Source organism: Chelonus insularis, unplaced genomic scaffold (assembly GCF_013357705.1).
Source record: "Chelonus insularis isolate UGA/USDA-ARS -01 unplaced genomic scaffold, ASM1335770v1 contig_85_pilon, whole genome shotgun sequence".
NCBI lineage: Eukaryota > Metazoa > Arthropoda > Insecta > Hymenoptera > Braconidae > Chelonus > Chelonus insularis.
Window position 1 is genome coordinate 1180347 of NW_023276773.1, and position 19595 is coordinate 1199941.

Consider the following 19595-nt stretch of genomic DNA (forward strand, 5'->3'; position numbering starts at 1 on the left):
GCGAAAATCGAAGCTATGCTCTAATGAAAACATAAAAAAACGTTTAAACGCTCATAACTCGAAAACTAAGCGAGATACGGCATTTTTGACGGGGATATCCTATAGGGGGAGCCTTTTTTTTTACTCAGGTCCAGATCTTTCATATGAGCCCTCGATCAACCCCGTAGCATTATTAGCATAGAAGTTATGCATATTTTAATGTTTTGCAGTTTTTCGAGAATATCTCTCGATCTATCTAACTAAATACAATCGACAGCCAGTGTTTAGGAACCGTCTTGTCCCCGCCTTTCCAATGACATCATCAATTCAATGATCCAAACATAAATACGATTTTTTTCATTTTTTGAGGTTAGAAAACAAAATTCTAGGCTTTTGATAATTGGGGGTTATTCTGTACATCCCGGTGCTCTAGAATTTGACCTTAAGTAGTAATTTGTCCTAAAACTCGAAAAGACGAAAGTGACAGTGAAACCGGAAATGGCTATAATTTGAGCATAAATTACGCTCGGATCATAATTTTGACTAGTGCATTGAAAAGCTCTTGATCTCAGGAATCCATTGACGTGCTTGTGGTCCATGTACCTCTCATAGATCGTGAATTATGAGCGAAAATCGAAGCTATGCTCTAATAAAACATAAAAAAACGTTTAAACGCTCATAACTCGAAAACTAAGCGAGATACGGCATTTTTGACGGGGATATCCTATAGGGGGAGCCTTTTTTTTTACTCAGGTCCAGATCTTTCATATGAGCCCTCGATCAACCCCGTAGCATTATTAGCATAGAAGTTATGCATATTTTAATGTTTTGCAGTTTTTCGAGAATATCTCTTGATCTATCTAACTAAATACAATCGACAGCCAGTGTTTGGGAACCGTCTTGTCCCCGCCTTTCCAATGACATCATCAATTCAATGATCCAAACATAAATACGATTTTTTTCATTTTTTGAGGTTAGAAAACAAAATTCTAGGATTTTGATAATTAGGGGTTATTCTGTACATCCCGGTGCTCTAGAATTCGACCTTAAGTAGTAATTTGTCCTAAAACTCGAAAAGACGAAAGTGACAGTGAAACCGGAAATGGCTATAATTTGAGCATAAATTACGCTCGGATCATAATTTTGACTAGTGCATCGAAAAGCTCTTGATCTCAGGAATCCATTGACGTGCTTGTGGTCCATGTACCTCTCATAGATCGTGAATTATGAGCGAAAATCGAAGCTATGCTCTAATAAAACATAAAAAAACGTTTAAACGCTCATAACTCGAAAACTAAGCGAGATACGGCATTTTTGACGGGGATATCCTATAGGGGGAGCCTTTTTTTTTACTCAGGTCCAGATCTTTCATATGAGCCCTCGATCAACCCCGTAGCATTATTAGCATAGAAGTTATGCATATTTTAATGTTTTGCAGTTTTTCGAGAATATCTCTCGATCTATCTAACTAAATACAATCGACAGCCAGTGTTTAGGAACCGTCTTGTCCCCGCCTTTCCAATGACATCATCAATTCAATGATCCAAACATAAATACGATTTTTTTCATTTTTTGAGGTTAGAAAACAAAATTCTAGTACTTTGATAATTGGGGGTTATTCTGTACATCCCGGTGCTCTAGAATTTGACCTTAAGTAGTAATTTGTCCTAAAACTCGAAAAGAAGAAAGTGACAGTGAAACCGGAAATGGCTATAATTTCGTACCATTCACGAAAAGATTCACAAACAGAGATTTCACCCCTTAGCTACCTACGTAAAGCTAAAATCATATACATATGAAGTCAAAAGTATAAAGTCAAAAGTGTATAAAGTCAAAAGTGGGGTGGGCTTGCCATCCGGAACTCAGAAAATTATTTTGTTTTTTGTCTTCTTTCTGCCTAATGTGATGGATAGGACTTCGTAAAGTCCCTATTGTTTGTGAGATTAAGGCTGCTGGGATAATAGCGGTTTTATTGTCCCAGAAATTTTTTTAAGAAACTCTCTTCAGGTACTAAGTTTCAGGCCCTTTGAGCAGTCCCAATATATATTTTTTAAAGGAATATTGTTATGTTGTCAAATTTTAATTCATCAAAAATATCTTATTAATATTATAAATATCTTTATCGAAGCCTTTGGCTCATTTCCATCATGCATAATTAAATTTTTTTTTCTCTTCCAAACATCGTTATCTGCTATAAAAAAATTGCTTCGGTCGTACATTATTTTTTTCTCTCCTTTAGCGTGATTGCATATGAAATTTGTCCTAAAAATATTAATTATTACAATTGATTGAATTAAAAAAAAATGACATTAATAGGCTTGAATACAAAACCTACGTTTCCGTAGTCAAGCGTGTTACCTCTGAGTTGTTACAAAAATATCGAATTGGTTTTATAGCTTCTATGTATGTTACGAACAGAGCCGGACCTTATCCATTCAAAAATTGGTGCTTGAAAATGAACTGGCTTAGGATTCTTATAATGAGAGTAAAAGAGAACACAAATCTTATCTCTTTTCTCTTTTAGATTAAGGGGCGTGGTTAGAATAAACTGTTGCAGCGCCATCGCTCGATGGGTTCACAGAAACTTTTATGTTGTGACCTGAGATTACCGACATGTTAACCCAAAATACCGACATGTTGACCGAAACTTCGGCCGGATTTTTAACACAGCATGGGACTTCTGTACTGTTCTCTCTTCTCTGATAAAGCATATTATTACTTGAAATAATGTTGTAAACACTCTTATAATCCAATATTCACTCAGAGCTTCATTCATTGATCCATACTTATGACATAACCAATCAAATAACGAATTACACAAGATTACAAATTTTAAAATCTACAGCAATCATTTTTTTTTTGTAAAAATAGATATGACAGAAATTATCTAGAGGAGTGATTAGTCGTGTTTCAACAGCTGATAACGAACCATCTACTGCGAATCTTCTCATCGCGAATATACTGTTTTTGACCTAAATAAACGTATCACATCAAACATTCCAGTGAAATAATTTAACAAAAAAATGGCATTTTTGGGTAAAGTTGTTTTAATTACGGGAGCCAGTTCTGGAATTGGTGCAGCAACTGCTATTCACTTATCAAGTCTAGGAGCTTCGTTATCACTTACTGGACGTAACATGGAAAATCTTGAAAAAGTTGCCGGCCAATGCAAAGATCGCCAGCCATTGCTGATAGTTGGCGAACTAACTAATGAACAAGACACGAAGAATATTTTGGAAACTACAATTAAACATTACGGCAAGCTGGATGTCTTGATCAACAATGCTGGTACCATTGAACGGGGCTCTATTGAAAATACAAGCTTGGAACAATATGATCGGTAATAGAAATAATCATCATTAATTCAAAATATGATAATCAAACCTTTTAAATATATAATACAATAATGTTTTATATTCATCACCAGCTGCATTCTCTACCACTTTTCTAATTTTCTATTGCTTTTCAGTGTTTTTAATCTCAATGTTCGATCGATGTACCAACTTACCATGCTGGCAACTCCCCACTTGATAAAAACTAAAGGAAACATCGTTAATGTCTCTAGTGTGAATGGATTAAGATCTTTTCCAGGAGTTTTAGCTTATTGTATGAGCAAATCTGCTGTTGATCAATTCACTCGTTGTGTTGCTATTGAATTGGCTCCAAAACAGGTACCAAAGCATTGTTGATTCTAATCTATTATATTGAGAGGCAAAAAAAAATTCATAATTTGTTGAAGAATACATGGAATTCATTGAAAATGGTGTTATTAATAATTATTTTACTGTGTTAGATTATAAAATATCTATTATTGTTCAGGTTCGTGTAAATGCAGTGAATCCTGGTGTAGTGATAACTAATCTCCACGAGAGAAGTGGCATGAGTCCAGAAGAGCTAAAAAATTTCTTCGAACGCAGTAAAACAACTCATGCTCTTGGTCGACCAGGGAATGTTGACGAAGTGGCAAAAACTATTGCTTTTCTAGCTAGTGATGATGCTTCGTTTATCACTGGAGCAACACTCCCTGTTGATGGTGGACGACATGCTTTGTGTCCTCGTTAAAAAGATATCTCTTGATGTAAAATATCGTTGGAATAAGAAGATATTAATTTTATATTTTTTTTACGACACAATGTCTTGTTTCCAAATAAATTCCTCTTGAAAACCAGATTCGATATCACATGAATTCTTGCAAGTAAAAATTGTTAGAACTCCCCAATCAAGACTTTTTAAAACATCATTGAAGTTTAGGTAATTTAGAAGCTGAGGCATTACTTGGAATTCAAATTCACGGGCTTGGTTGCAGTTTTCACACTTGGGAATGTCTTTCAGTTGATTTTCGGCAGATATCCAGAGAGGTTTGCCTCCTCGTTGGTATCTGAAATAATTCAATTTCATTGTGAAAGTGGAAACATATTGAAGCATCTTTGAGGAATATTTAATTAATTATTTATAGTTTTTTAAAATTATTATTCGTTATTGTATATGTTTATCAACTAGCATACATATATTATTGTTCTAAATGTGATACTTCATGGCTGAATAATGCATTGGTTTACGTACACTAAGTATTATATTCTGAATGCCAATATATATGTAAGAAATAATTAAATTAATATTCGCAATGAATCCATATTTAAAAAAATATTATGATCCTAATGTTAAAGATAAAATATGTTGATGGTTCAAACTAAAAATATTTGCATTTATGAGTTATCACATCTAGGACTATCATGTGAATAATTTCTTACTAGGAAATTAAATATTTGATTATTTTTATTTCATTCCTTCGAAAACATTTCGTAATTTAATAGGATAAATGCACCAATAAGTTTACAGTTAAGTCCAACAGATAAACAGAATATAAAATATCATTAAGAATAGAAAATCAATTTTTTTTTAAAGTATTTTATATTTTTTCTATTAATAAGACTTTGCTTTAAGGTTAAGATGTTTTATCATGCTAGAATGTTTAATCTTTTATAATTTCAACAATTCATCTATATTCTGGGTAGTATCTATTCTTTAGTCTTCTATTCACCCGAAATTAATGCTGAGATTAGTAATTTATAATGTCAAGAATGATACTTTTAATCAAGTCAAACTTGTGTAATTAACATGATTATGTTGCACAGTTTAAATATGGTTTTGATTCAACAAATAATCGAAAATCTTTGCCAATTTATTGAAAGGCTAAGCTAAACTTTAAATGAACTAAAAGATGCTTTTCATTATTTATTGATACAACATACGAGTCATCAAGAATTTTAATTAATATTTTATTAAAGAATTTGGTGACAATCTTGCTCACCTTAATATCTGATCTGGATGCTTTTTAACAGTTTCTTGAAATTTTAAAAAGGTTTCATCCTCATTTGCAACTGTCATTTTCATCAAATCAGCTTCATCAGCATCAGCAAGTGTTCCAGCTTGTCCATTTTTTACCATCATTTTAAATTTTTCAATCTCTCTTTTCTCCTTTTCAAAATCATTCTCTTCTTCTTCATCTTCACTACCTTCATAATTTTCACTCTCAATTGCTATTTTATATTCCAAAAATAATAGACCTGGAGTAGATGATATTTGCCCTGCATCTTCGGAACACTCTTTCTTGTGGCCTGCTTTCCAGTCAAGTACTTGATGATGTTTTGAGCAATAATTGACATTCTTACATTTAGCACATCGATGAGGTGCTCTTAAGAAACATACTCGACACATGGGACCATAACTAGAGGCATCTGGAAGACAAAAAATAATTATAATTCATAAAAAAGAATGTTTTAAAATAATTATTAGACACAAACCTATATCTGGTCTCCAACTTTTTTCTTCAATTGGTGGATCAAATGGATAATAATCATTTTCTCTTGGCAATTGTGACCTTAATACTCGTACATTTTTGTTACTATTCAATTCACAACAATTAAAATCTCGACAAATGAATATAAAAATTTGTCGATGAAAGGCATTAGGCTGATCAAGTGCTGCATAAATTTGGCATAAAAATACACAAGGATTCCCACAATTTCTGCATTCAACATCTTTTGCTGTTGGTATCTTTTTCAAATCTAACCATGCCGGCTTTCCACCCACTTTACTCACAAAAAACCGGCTTGATAACCTCCAGGAATCACATTCTTCAACAAAACCAATTTCTACCTCATCCATGGCTTTATATCTTTTATAAAGTTATTTAGTTATTTATAATAAAAGTATTATAAATAATCATTCTTTTCTATGTACGACTAAATTACAGTTTTTTTTTCTAGAAAAAAAAACATTAAAAAACATACTAACCTAACCTATCAACAATACGGCGTCATGTAACCAACGACAGCTTATTTGCCAATAATGGATAAAATAAAATATGGCATTATCATTATTGTACGATACATAAAAGTCCTATTTTGTCAACTTTGTTGAGTTTTTTTTCAATTGTTGATCATTCACAGTAAACTAAGTAGTTGGAACTATTTTTTAAATAAAAAAAACAATCATGGGCAAATATAAAATTAAGGTAACTAATTTATTCCTTAAAATAAATCTTTATTTATTTATTATTAAATAAAGTGTTTTTCTTGTAAATATATTTATAGGTTGGTATAATTGGTGGTTCTGGTCTAGAAGATATAGCAAATCGCATACTAGAGTCAGCTACTGAGATAAAACCTGAGGAGTTAAAGAATGATTTTGGTGAACCAAGTGGAGCTATTTATTCAGGAATTCTTCATGGAGTAGAAGTAGCTTTATTATCTAGGTAATTTTAAAAAACATGGTGGAACTTGGTGAAGCAAAATCTCAAGGGATCAGTGATTTTATATTACTTGTAAAAATATACCTCATTCATCCACTTAAATGTAATTTATTTCAATTGTAAAAATTTCTCACTTATCCAAGTTCCACTTAACCAAGTGTTACTGTTATGTACTTTATTTGCTAGTTGGCATTTATATCACTAAACAATGCTATATTATTGAATACTTATGTTATAGACATGGATCAGGCCATAGATTGAGTCCTAGCCAAGTGAATTACCGAGCCAACATTGAAGCTTTGAAGATGCTAGGTTGCACTCACATCTTGGCATCAAACGCTTGTGGATCTTTAGTAGAAGACATTGGCAGAGGAAAGCTGGTAGTTCTTACGAGTTTCATAGATCGTACAAATGGCCGAAAAGGAACGATGTTTGATGGATCATCATCAAAGTATCCAGGTGTCTGTCATGTTCCAATGGAACCAGCGTTTCATCCTGAAGTTAGAAATGTCTTACTTAAAGCTGGTGAGACCCTAGGATTGAATATGGCTCCAGCTTATAAAGGAACTATTATTAGTGTTGAAGGTCCACGATTTTCATCTAGGGCTGAAAGTAAAGCTTTTCGGATGTGGGGAGCAGAACTAATAGGCATGACTACATGTCCAGAGGTAAAGTTTTTTTTTGTTAAATTGATTAATGAGGCGACAATTGATTAGTAAATGAAAAACATCCAATTACTTGTATCATTTTAACTCTTAATGGAATATTTGATTGACATTGGAATTTTGTGAAGCAGGAAATGTAGAAAAGACTGCTGAACATACATTAGTAATAGCTGTCTACCATCTCAAAAATTCTACCAACATTATTTAATTTTTCATAAATAATTTTCTACATTTTGTTAATCTCTGAGGCTTAGCTAGCTTTCCATCTATTAGTATATTCACCTTAGTTAAAGTTAATTGTTTAATTAATTCAAAGAATAATTTATCAATTTAATTGTTTAATAGTAACCAAAATAACTAGTATCCTAGCTGGACTCTCTGTTTATTGATACACTTTTGTTCTATTATAATAAATCTCTTTCTAATGAATTTTTTTATTACAATAAATTCAATTAAAAGTTAATTATGATATTGTTCTAATCTCAGGTTTGTCTAGCTAAAGAAGCAGGACTTCTTTATGCCTCAATAGCAATGGTAACTGATAATGATTGTTGGGATGATAAATGTGATAATGATGGTGTATGTGTTCCTGATGTAATGGCAGTATTTAAACAAAACGTCAGCAAAGTCACTCAACTGATTATTAAAGCTGTTGAACTCATTGGAAAACGTGATTGGGATCAAGAGATTGATGACTTAAAGGTAACAGTATATTTTTTACTCATACATCAAGTTATAAACTATCAGTATTTACTTAATAATTGTAATCCAATCCTTTCTTTTTCAGGATCTTATTAAAAGCAGTAATATGACCAAATAAGAATAATTAAAAAAATAACTAAAATAAAATACTAGAAGTTTTTTGATGAAAATAATAACATTCCATTGTCTTTATTTGCAAGTAAATTACCTAAGATTTTGATTTAGCTATTTTGAGCCAAAAGATCGATAACTGATGAGCTACGCCGTAGGTCAAGAGAGGTGCACATACACAAATAACACCTCTCACAACATTCATAATTTTTGGGATAATTTAGCGAGATAAAAAAGCTGACACAAAACTATTTTTCTACAATTTTTCAACCGTGTCTAGAAGTACTAATATTTTTTAAAGATAACAAATATTTTTTTAATCATTGAATTGATACTTTTCTTATGATGATTAAAAGTCTTAACTAATTGTAATTTTAGAATTGAAATTCTTGTATAAACAGGGTCAATATGCACCAGTGAATGAACGAGATAGCACATGTATCCGAGTATTCTTATTTCACTAATAAACCAGATAATAATTTAATTCTTTGTAATTAATGAAATCATCGATATACTTAATCGTTCATTTACTGGTGTATTAATCTTACATAATTAATTTATGTACAATGTGAAATATGATAATCACTTATGAAATAAAACTGTTTAAAATAACATTATTTATTTAAACTTTTACATTTTTTTTTACAATAACGTATTGTTACATAATAATAGTTTACTTCAATTAATTAATATAGATTTATTACAGGATATTTTTTTCTTTAAAATTATTTTTTTTTAAAATAGAAGAAAAAGCGACTTTAAATATCATTTTAAGTTATATCTACAATTTACAAGGTCATTTTTAAGTAAGTATTTATTTAACTTTATTCATTATTCAAAACTGAATTGGCGGTTTTTTTGAAATAAAAAATATGCTTTGATATTCAAATAGAATTGATTTAATTTTAATAATAAAATATGATTGAATTCATTTTAGAAATCATCAATATAGCTTAAAATTAATGATAATTTTTTTTCTTTCAAATACTTTTAGGTTTATTATTAGCATTGACAATTTGTTTAAACTCATAAAATGTTCATTAAAATAAATATAATTGTTTAAATATAATTTTAAAATTTTCCGATAAAATGCAAGAATAAAAGAATAAAGAGTGTTTTTTTTTTTTTTCCTAAAATAAAAATAATATTCCATAATGATTATTTTTTTAATAATTAATAATAAAGAAATTTGATAATAAATTGCAAAAAAAATTTACTTTTTATTTTAATCATAAAAATTTTCAATCTTCTCATTGTTCTATTTAAATTCTCGCAAAAATATTTACAGAAGAAAACAAACCGACGTAAAAAACAAACGTTCTCATTGTTTTCTGTATTTACATCAATCACTGAAAAGTATATTATTATTTCAAGAAATTTCTATCTCTTTTTTCGATGAATTTTTTTTCATATCATTGATGTACAACGTTATTAAATTAATACATTAATGTTAAATTTGTCAATAAAAATGAGATAGTTTTGATCTAAACACAGAATATTATTATTCAACAGTAATTAATGATAATTAATGACCATTTATCAATTAACCAATTTGTTAATTGTGCGATTTTCCATGATTAAATTGTTGTTTTGTATTATTTAACTTAATTTTGAACATTTTTTTATGTCTTTTACACCTTATTGTCAACCATATCAACATTTATTTTATAATAAACGTATGGAAAGTATTCATTTTGACCAAATCCTAGACCAGGAATATCAACGCTCTGTAAAATAAAAAAGATTCATTATTAATTCGATGTTGAATCCATGGAATAATGCATTGTATACCCAGGAAACAAAATATAATATTTTGTCAGTCCAGTCAACAAAGTGAGAAAAAATGAAAGAACTTTAAATTTTGTACAAAAAAGGTGCTCAGACTTTTTGTTCTTTTTGCCTCAATTTAACTTAAAATGACATTAAAGATAAAAATAATTAATTTTTAACGTTTTTTCATCTTTATTATAATTCGTAGGCTAAACTAAGAAAGATAGGAAAAAAGTCTAAAAACCTTTTCATGCAAAATTAACTAAACTTTAATTTTTATTTCAAACTTTCTGGCATATCTTTTCAAAACTATGTTCAATTGTCCATCATGCCTTTGATGTATGTAGTATTTTCTATCACATTCTTATTAAATGATAAAAAAAAAAATATATTACGTACATCTTGATTTCCTGAATGACCACCTGATGCTGCAGATGAGTCTAGATGAGCATAAAGTTGATTCAAAACGTCCCGCAACCGTTTCGTACATTTTTTATGCGGATGTAATAAAATAGCTTGAAAATTAACCGGCAATCCGTATCTGTAATAAAAAAAACTTATTTAATATCATCAACAATAATCCTAATAGAAGCAGAAGGTGAAAATTTACCTTAAAACAGATTCCACAAATACTCGAAGAGCTTTGACATGAATCCAAGCGCAAAAACATTCGCTAAAGTTGACTTTGAGCCAACGAACAAGTGGACCAAATTGTTTCTTCTTATCTGTGACGAGTTTGGTAATTTCATTTTTACCAGCAGCTAATTCCTCTTCATTATAGGTAAAATCACGTACAATAAACTTCTTCTCACGTGCATGTAATTTAAATTCTTCAATAACTTTTTTAAATAATGTTACAGTAAATAATCCATATTCAGCATCTTGAGTTATTAATTGAGTGCTTCGTGGGACAATCATATCTGTTAATTTTTCATAATATGCATGCCATTCGTGAAAACTTGATTTAGGAACAATCACCAGAAGAGTTGATAAATATTCACTGTCTAAAATAAAGTGTTCTTTCCTCACTAAATCGGCAAGATTACGTGTTAATAAACTCCCTCTGTAAAAGAAAAAACAAGTTGAGTTATTTTTTTTAAATTCAATTTCCATGTAATTTATTTAAGGGATGTTTAAATAAACGATCATTGAATAAATATTTATAACAAAAAATAAATTTTGGATTTGATTGAACTCAATCCGATCCAATATGACCTTTGAAGCAATAAAATTATTATTAATGTCAAAGATACAATTATTCATCATAAAAAATGTTCAACAAACATTTTCTTATTTTTATAAATAAATAAAAAAACAATGGAATTTATTATATTTATTGAATAAAAGTAGGGTAATTGATTGTAACCATGTGGCCAATAAGTTTAACTTTTACCCCAATTTTTTATGTTTCTAAATCAATATTTCAAACAATAATAAACTCTAAGTCTGTATTTGTTAAACAAATAAATTCATAACAATTAGGTACACATCAGGTAATTATGCCCTACTACTATGTGTGTTATTTGAGAGTAAGTATAAATTAGGAAACAATAAGTGATTTAATTATTAAGATTTTGGCATAATATGCTCAAAAAAAATAAATGATTTAGAACAAATACTTATGAGTTGATTAAAATAATAATATAATTTAGAAATAAAAATAAAATAACTTACGTCTGTTTTTTCTCGAGATTCTGAAGACTCCCTTTTAAATTATTATACGTAGTGGATTTAGTCTTCAAATCAGTATCAATCTGACCAACTTGTTTACTGATTATATCAGCAATATTTCTAAGCGATTGTTTTATTGGATATTTAGCCATGTCCCATTGAAAACGTGTTATATACGTTGGTAAATCACCTATTTTTAAATAAATAAATAATATCATCAATACATCATTATAATTAGCAAATATTAAATTGTGTTAATTAATTAATCAGAATAATTAATTGAAAAACACTATTTTTATTTCAAACATTTAATTCAAAATCCAAATGAAAAGTCATGCAAAAGAGCTATGGCAATTATTAATTATTTTAAATGAAATCTTTCTAATTTATTAGTAATTATTATTAATAAATTTCTAAACTATTTAATTTTTATTTAACTAATTTATCATCATTCCTGCCAGCATTTTGCATGTTTAAGTGTTATTAAATTGTTAATTTATTTTTAATTTAAGCTAGTATCGTTGATTGATCAATTAATTATTAAATTAATTAATAATCCATTCGAGGTAATGCTTTTAATTAACGGCAGCAATTTTAATTAGCTATCGATATTTTGATTAAAAGCGATATTTTGTGTATAAGCCAAGCGTAATAGCAGTTATAAGCATCAATTGAAAAACTTATTGAAATTTTTTTTTTTTTTTTCATTTAAGCCCAGTTTCAAACAAAAACAAAAATTGTTATTTATTAAAACTTATTCTTGTAGTAATAATAATCGATTAAAATGATCGATTATAAAACATTAGTAATTTTATTAGTAATTATTTCTCTAAAAATGCTAGGTAATTTTCAGAACTAAATATCATCTAGATAATTATTAATGTTAATTATGTCTATCGTGCAAAAAAAATGATTGATAAATTTTTAGTAATCATGCAATTAAGCATTCCCATAAAAATATTTAATTTTTTTTCAAAATTCAAGTTAAATAATTTTTTCATGTTTATTTGTGTTTGTGCTGTTTGTTTTGTTTTGTAAAAATTATTAATCAAATAATGAATGATTGATCATTTATTATTATTATTATTATTATTTAATTCTATATTGTATGTCAATGAATATATACCCTGACGGATTACTGTAAATACTGTATAATCTGAAAATCGAAAGTGTGTTATAATAACATACTTTGAAGGTACAATGTTTAATTGCTATACACAAACTATAGAATCTTTTAGTCATTTTGTACACACTTTAAGATGCGTTAAAATAAGAATAGAATAAGCCTTAAAATTATGAATGCACATGCGCACAGGCATGGTCATAGAAGAGAATTAATTCTTGCGCATGCGCAGAATTTATATTATTTTTTATTTACCAGATTGAGAGAAATTGATCAATGTTAAATTGCCAGCCACAAATTCTCAATTCTTAAAATCATTTTATATACACTTCTGAAGGCCTTTATATAATTGAATGGAATAGAAATAGGGTTTAAAATGAAAGATGCGCATGCGCATACAAAAATTTTCTTCTGTACTTGTACGCATGCGTGTTCCCAATTTTTAACCCTATTCTTTTTCTTCTTCTATTCAATTGTGTGACGGGCTTTAGGGTGCCAAAATCCATAGATTGTTTAAATAATTTAACATTAAACTCATTTATGAGTATTTATTGTAACACACTTCGATTTAAAATATAACTAAAATATATTGTGTGCACAAAGAGCGTGCTAATGATTGAATGATAGTTTGAATTCCGTGAGGAATAAAAAATTAGTCACTTTCTTCTTCAATATATATATTGAATAAATTAATGTTACTGTTTATATGTAAATTAATTAATAGGATCATAATTTTATAATTTTAATTAGAATTTGATTAATATCTTCCCAGTGGGAAATCATTTGTTTTAAAATTATTATTAGATTTTAAAACCATTTAAGAGTTTAAAAATTTTTAGACAGTCAAAGGTTACTTGAAAGTCAAATTTTAATTTATCCAAATCCGTCAGGGAAGTTTTAAAAACTCTCTCAAATAAATGATTTAAAAATATTTTTGAATATCCTGCCCGCAAAAAATTGATCAGATTTTATATATTTGTATAAAAGCAATAGTTAACATTTTAAATAAATAAATAAATTGCACAGCAGGAGTTCAAGAGCGCCAGGATAGGATTTTTTTTTGTTTATATTTATTGTTTTGATCATTTTTCATTTTTTGATTATTTTTATAATTTTCTTTTCTATTTGTGAGCCACTGCTATTCGATTATTATTGTTGTTTTTATTAAATTTTTTTCTATGCCCTATTTCAGAAATAATTTTTATTTTTTATTATAGAATTTTATTGTGTCCTAAATAAGTGTCCTAATGAATTTATTTGCCTTACTTGGATTGATACATCTATGTATCATTGTTATTAATACTCTGGTTTAGCTCAGTTATAGTTGAAGGAAAAAATAAAGCCATAATAATTTATATACAAAAAAAAATTTTTAAAAAAAGTGGTCAATTTACAACGGATTTTCTGTAAATATATATATATATATCAAAAAAAAATTAAAAAAAAAAAACAGAAAATTATACATATTGATAAGTGATAAGCAAAAGCTTAGGAAAATAGTGATTTTAAAAATACTAATTGGGGCCGTGCAAATGTGCGCGCCAAAGTTAGTTCTGCTCTTTTATTTTTTTTTTTTTCAATATTTCATTGACGACTGGCGTAATTAAATTCATTTTACTTAACCCTTTAACACAATTATAGTACTTTTATTGAAAACTTTGTTTTCATTTTTTGTGGATAAAGTTTATTCTAGTAATGATCATAGATGAGCATGAAATTTTTCGAAAAATTTGTTGCAACTATATGATGAAAAAAAAAAATTATATATTAAGGTTTTTTTTGTTGATGAAAATTACATTTAAATGACAAGTTAGAAGAAATTGCAAATTTTTATATAAAATTAAAAAAAAAAAAACTGCTCAACAGTGATTTGAATAGAAAATAGGTTTTTTGAAATCCAAATTATTGTAAAAGCACAGAAAGAAATACTTTTCGACTCCGTAGCTTTAGCGCATATATTATTTCACTTAAAGCCTTAAAATGTCGACTGCGCATTCGCAGTTATAATGTTGAAGCATTATTTTTGACTAGGCATGCGCAGTCATATTTTTAATCTTAAAGATGTCAACTGCCTGTTATTTTTTCATCTTATTATTATAACCACAAAAGAATGAAAAAAAAGTTTGTTTCTAATAAAAGTTGATCAAGATATAATAATGAAAAGGTTAATAATAGAGAGATATAAAAAAATAAAAATTCTATTAGCAGCTTCAATGAAATGTCTGCCGCACGTTTGACTTATATCTCAATAAGAAGCTGAACCGAGCAGTGAATTTGGCGAAATATGAAGAGAAATGACGAAATAGGATGTGGAATAAGAAAAACTGTATTTGTGGACCAACTACGATAGGTAAAATATTGTTGGATGGAAATAAGGTCCAATCGGTTGTCGAGGCGGTTGGTAGGATGGGTACCTGGATTAGGCAGATTTCCACTAATGTCATCATCTTCATCTTCATCAATTTGCTCAGCAACATCATCGTCATCTGGATCGTAGTCGTCCGTACATGATTTGGAACTTGTAGATACTTTTCGGTGTAATTTTTTGCTTTTTTTACGACGTCTCACGCGTCTTCTAGATGGCTCACAGGCATCGCTGCTGCAGTCTGACGAGTAGGAAGGACATGGACTTGATGGTATAGGGGAAGGTGATGGTGATGAAGAAGCGGAAGTAGCACACCAATGGACTTGGTAGCACGAATAAATTGAAGATTCATTTGGCGTTCGGGCTTCATTGGTACCCTGGGATGCGTATGACTTTTTGTCGCTATTTGGATGATGGACTTTGTTCTCATGATGATGGGAACAATGGCTATGATGGTTTTGGTGTTGATGACGCTGATGATGCTGACCTAAGGTGAGTGTCGGTTCTTGATCCGAGTCCTTCCAAGGCCTGTGATGATCCTTTGATGTTGACTTTTGTGATGGAGATACTGGTGTGTTTGGTGGGGTGTCCGGACCCCCTTCCAACCCTTCTGGGCTCGTTGTATCATCATCCATTGATGTTTGACCTATCCATTATAGCCCAGTCCCAATTTTTCTCCTTACGCGCTTTTTTTTTTGTTTCTTATGTTCTTATGATTTTTTTTTTATTGCTATTTTTAATTCAACCTACGCAAACGCTTAACGACAACGTCGACGGAAAATCAACAAAAATAAATTGAGATCCGATTATTTAGCAACTATTTTGTTTCTTTTCGAATTTTATTTTAACAAATTGAGGATTTTGATGTACATTTTTATCGATTGAGATGATTTTATGATCAAAAGTAACTACATCTGTTGTTTATGTTTATACTGTTAATGCAGGTTATAGGTATTTTTGATCAATGATTCTTGATATAAATGGAATTAAAGTCATAGATATAATGTAGTTATGTACAATGCACTACTTTTAAAGCATTATTATTGTAATTTATCAATTTGCCTCTTCAAGAAGCGCTACTGTTTATGGCCAATAAAAGCTCTCTACTTGACCTACATTGTGTAAAGGCTTTTAGCATCAATATTTTTATATTTAACATATTCGTTTCTATTTAATTTAATCAATTTTCAAGTTTATAAATTAATTAATACAATAAAATTACTTTAAAAATTGATAAATAGATTCTTTTTTTTTATATACTCGGTCGGTAAAAATGTCACATTCACGTCCCCTTAATATTGACTTTATTTCAATTATTAATATCGGATCTCGTTGAATATAGACTAAAATACTCAAACAAAAAGAACGGTGTGAATAAAAATAAATTAACAAAATACGTAACAAAAAAAAAAAAAAAATTGAAAATAAAAATGAAATAAATAAAATGTGAAAAAAACTGAATTAAAAAATATTTTAAAATCAATTTCACGAGCAAAAATATTGCAAATAAGATTTTTACAGTGCAACGCAAATAGCAAAAAATATAAATAAATAAAATATATATTAATTAAAAATTAATTAATAATAACAATAATAATAATCGAATTAAAATGAAACCTAAACAGTGGCTACTCTGAGCTTGGTGACCACAGTAACCCAAGCAACTCCTGTTATTAATTTTTTTTTTTTTCTTTTCGATCAATAAAAAATGATATAACAAATAAAAATGAGCCCAATTATTTCAGGATTATATTACAAAAATTGATCGTTGTGGTCCTAATTATAATAGTCATAATTCCGTTGCCAGCAGACATTTTATTGTTTAATAAAATAAAATAAAAACGACATAATTTCGTTACTTGTAATTAATGTACGGCTGTGCGCGTGTTAGAGCATTATTTTAATGATAAATAATTATAATAGGTATAGGGGAGAAGGGTTAATGTGGTCAAAAAGAAAATAGAAATAAATTAAAACAAAAAAAAAAAAATTTTAAAGCAAGCAAAGCATTTGTATAAATAATTAAAATTTTCGCTTAAAATAATTAGTAAATATTTTATAAATAAAATAAAAGATATATGTTATTAAAGTTATAAAAAATTTTAAAAAATAAATAAATAAAATAAGTGTTGATTTTCTATATTATTATATAAGAAATCATAAATTGTTAAAAAAAAATTTGTTTAAACCAAAAAATTCAAGCCCTAGATAATTTTATTTATTTATTTATTACTACGTGATTAGGTGCATACTAATTCTGACTTATTTTAAACAGTTTTTATTAAACAATTTTATTTTAGTTACAAATTAAATAATATATTAATAATCATCAATTATTTATAACATGTTTTCATAGTTTAGTAAAGTCTGTTTAAAATAAATTTGAACTCTTCTATTTAATGAAGGAATTAGGCTTTGGGTAGGTTTTAAAAATGCATTAAAAGTGTTTTGAGTTAATTAATTAGTTAAATTAACTAATTAATAAATTAGTTATTTGAATTTAAAATTTAAAAAATAACTTTTTGTAAGTTTTGTTGGTTTATAGATTTTTTTTTTTCAAAATCAATTATTTAATCGAATGAAATTTTTAATTTAAATTAATATTCCAATTATTTTTTAATTCAAAAAATTAAATGAAAAAAAAATGATAATTGTATTTCAATTAGTGTGCATGTTTTGTATTGTGTTTATTTTTGTGTCATTTTCTATGTCACATATCAAATTAATTCATTTTCAAACACCATACACAGTAAATGAATTGTCAATACAATTTTGTATCAAACAAAAATCCCTAGAAAATTATCCAACAATTTATATTAATTATATTCATTAAATTTATCATTTCAATTCTTTTAATAAATTATATCATCCATTATTAAATCTAATTTAATTCTTTTATTCATATATAATTTTAACTTTAAAGATGTTTCAAAAACAAAATAGAAAATTGTAGGGACTTTTATTCAATTACCATCATCCGGTAAAATACAAGAAGAGAGGATAAGAAGTCAAGGAGAATTAAAATTCATTATTATTTCAAAGTGTTTGAATTTAAGCCACACAGACATAAGTACTCACTATTATTTGCCTGAAGATTTTCATGAAGTTTATCCCTCTGATCCTCCAAAACTTCACCCAAATAAGCAGCAACCTTTCTTGTTACCTGCTCGACAAATGTATCGAGCTTTCCCAGATCATCAGACAAGCCTACCAATTGATCTAGCGTGCCAACTTTTAGATCAGGAATATGAAATTTGTAATTAGACGACAATGATTGTTGTTTTGACGTCAAATTATTCATTGTTTCCCATGTTTGTTGGCATGTTTTATCACCAGGAGCTGATATTAACCAATATTCCGTCATCTTTAGGCTGGTTTAATTAATTTTCTTCAAATAAATCTGTAACAATCAAAGCCAACACATAAATAAACACATCTTACTATTTGTATTTTGTAAAATTAAATAAAAAAAAAACATCCCTATTTGACACTTTACCTCAATTTTGTTTTATCATGATTAAAAATCACTCCATTATGATAAAAATGTTAATTATTATCTATTTAAAGATAAAAATAGGTTATAATAGTTGAATTATTCATCAGAAAATTCAATATAAATATCCAGGAGACACTGGAAAATAATAAAACCCCTAGTGTGGGGGCGTGGCAATTGATTCAACATGATTAATTACGTAATAAACTAGTAATCCACGTGATCAAGTTGGTAAAATTTATAAATGGCGCGCGGAAATAACGTTATTATCAACATAGAATCATTTATAAAATACACCAAGTACAAATTTAACGTATATAAATGTATATAATACTAATATCAATCATTTTGCAATGCCCTTGGCTCAATTTCTAGTGAGAAAGACCTTATGATTCGATTGTCTGGGTGTCTGGATGGCGCCTGACGTCTACATTTATCGGCATAAGTAAAAATCAATAAAACAACTTCAATCTAAAATATTACAACCTTATGTCTGTAATTATTCTGTCACTTTCACATCAAATATTCATTTGAATCTTTTTAAATTCACTTTATTTATTCATTTCACGATAATCGTAGAGTAATAAGAGATAATTGATGGCTGTACAACAAAATTTACGTCTTTCTATATTGTTTGTAAATTAAGACTGGAGATAAATTAGTACTCTCTTTACCTGTGTTCCAGTGTTTAAGTTGACGGATATCCAATTGTAAGCGTTGAGATGATTGGAATACACTCGATAAGTAACACTTTTATTACTCTTTTACTCTTTTGTTAATGAAACCATTGCTCTCACGTGATGGAGTGTCGTTTTTTCGACCCGCCCGTCCCGAGAATTGTCGACAACTAAGCAAACTCAGCTGACTGCCACACGACGCCATTGTTGCCAACTTCACTGCTTTGCGCTTGTCTTCTCAAACCATCATTTCTACTTTTTCTACTACTGATAAAACAATTATTT

General features: G+C 28.5%; 4 protein-coding genes across 6 annotated transcripts; 2 read left to right on the plus strand and 2 right to left on the minus strand.

Moving 5' to 3' along the window:
* The first annotated feature begins 2670 nt into the window (after window positions 1-2670).
* On the plus strand, window positions 2671-4149 carry LOC118071541 (3-oxoacyl-[acyl-carrier-protein] reductase FabG-like). The gene is made up of 3 exons (XM_035090735.1): window positions 2671-3319; window positions 3449-3650; window positions 3799-4149. Exons 1-3 carry the CDS (start codon window positions 3003-3005, stop codon window positions 4039-4041), a joined length of 762 nt encoding a protein of 253 aa, XP_034946626.1. The 5' UTR covers window positions 2671-3002; the 3' UTR covers window positions 4042-4149.
* Zfrp8 (Zinc finger protein RP-8) lies at window positions 3709-6312 on the minus strand. Its single transcript, XM_035090726.1, has 3 exons — window positions 5784-6312; window positions 5291-5717; window positions 3709-4357 (listed from the first exon to the last, which is right to left on the minus strand). Exons 1-3 carry the CDS (start codon window positions 6145-6147, stop codon window positions 4102-4104), a joined length of 1047 nt encoding a protein of 348 aa, XP_034946617.1. The 5' UTR covers window positions 6148-6312; the 3' UTR covers window positions 3709-4101.
* Window positions 6313-6321: 9 nt separating this feature from the next.
* Window positions 6322-8276, plus strand: LOC118071540 (S-methyl-5'-thioadenosine phosphorylase-like). Its single transcript, XM_035090733.1, has 5 exons — window positions 6322-6496; window positions 6576-6736; window positions 6972-7401; window positions 7885-8100; window positions 8186-8276. Exons 1-5 carry the CDS (start codon window positions 6476-6478, stop codon window positions 8216-8218), a joined length of 861 nt encoding a protein of 286 aa, XP_034946624.1. The 5' UTR covers window positions 6322-6475; the 3' UTR covers window positions 8219-8276.
* Window positions 8277-9466: 1190 nt separating this feature from the next.
* On the minus strand, window positions 9467-19497 carry Vha44 (V-type proton ATPase subunit Vha44). Of its 3 annotated transcripts, XM_035090640.1 has the most exons (7): window positions 19308-19497; window positions 18219-18540; window positions 15190-15786; window positions 11656-11842; window positions 10592-11044; window positions 10381-10522; window positions 9467-9938 (listed from the first exon to the last, which is right to left on the minus strand). In XM_035090640.1, exons 2-7 carry the CDS (start codon window positions 18502-18504, stop codon window positions 9843-9845), a joined length of 1761 nt encoding a protein of 586 aa, XP_034946531.1. In that variant the 5' UTR covers window positions 18505-18540; window positions 19308-19497; the 3' UTR covers window positions 9467-9842. The 3 variants fall into 3 exon arrangements, with proteins under 3 accessions (XP_034946531.1, XP_034946529.1, XP_034946530.1); XM_035090638.1 differs by lacking the exon at window positions 15190-15786; XM_035090639.1 differs by lacking the exons at window positions 15190-15786; window positions 19308-19497 and adding an exon at window positions 18637-18656.
* Between the last annotated feature and the right edge of the window lie 98 nt (window positions 19498-19595).

Bases quoted from the DNA above. Each gene is read 5' to 3' on its own strand.
- Vha44 (XM_035090640.1), bottom strand. From the start codon at position 18,504: ATGACGGAATATTGGTTAATATCAGCTCCTGGTGATAAAACATGCCAA. The intron at 11,843-15,189 runs GTACCCATCCTA...ATTTAAAAATAG, and splicing joins TGGAAATCTGCCTAATCCAG to GTGATTTACCAACGTATATA. The intron at 10,523-10,591 runs GTAAATTTTCAC...TTTTTATTACAG, and splicing joins TTTGTGGAATCTGTTTTAAG to ATACGGATTGCCGGTTAATT.
- Zfrp8 (XM_035090726.1), bottom strand. From the start codon at position 6,147: ATGGATGAGGTAGAAATTGGTTTTGTTGAAGAATGTGATTCCTGGAGG. The intron at 5,718-5,783 runs GTTTGTGTCTAA...TTTGTCTTCCAG, and splicing joins AAGTTGGAGACCAGATATAG to ATGCCTCTAGTTATGGTCCC. The intron at 4,358-5,290 runs GTGAGCAAGATT...GAATTATTTCAG, and splicing joins CATCCAGATCAGATATTAAG to ATACCAACGAGGAGGCAAAC.
- LOC118071541 (XM_035090735.1), top strand. From the start codon at position 3,003: ATGGCATTTTTGGGTAAAGTTGTTTTAATTACGGGAGCCAGTTCTGGA. The intron at 3,320-3,448 runs GTAATAGAAATA...ATTGCTTTTCAG, and splicing joins AGCTTGGAACAATATGATCG to TGTTTTTAATCTCAATGTTC. The intron at 3,651-3,798 runs GTACCAAAGCAT...ATTATTGTTCAG, and splicing joins TTGAATTGGCTCCAAAACAG to GTTCGTGTAAATGCAGTGAA.
- LOC118071540 (XM_035090733.1), top strand. From the start codon at position 6,476: ATGGGCAAATATAAAATTAAG. The intron at 6,497-6,575 runs GTAACTAATTTA...ATATATTTATAG, and splicing joins TGGGCAAATATAAAATTAAG to GTTGGTATAATTGGTGGTTC. The intron at 8,101-8,185 runs GTAACAGTATAT...TTTCTTTTTCAG, and splicing joins AAGAGATTGATGACTTAAAG to GATCTTATTAAAAGCAGTAA.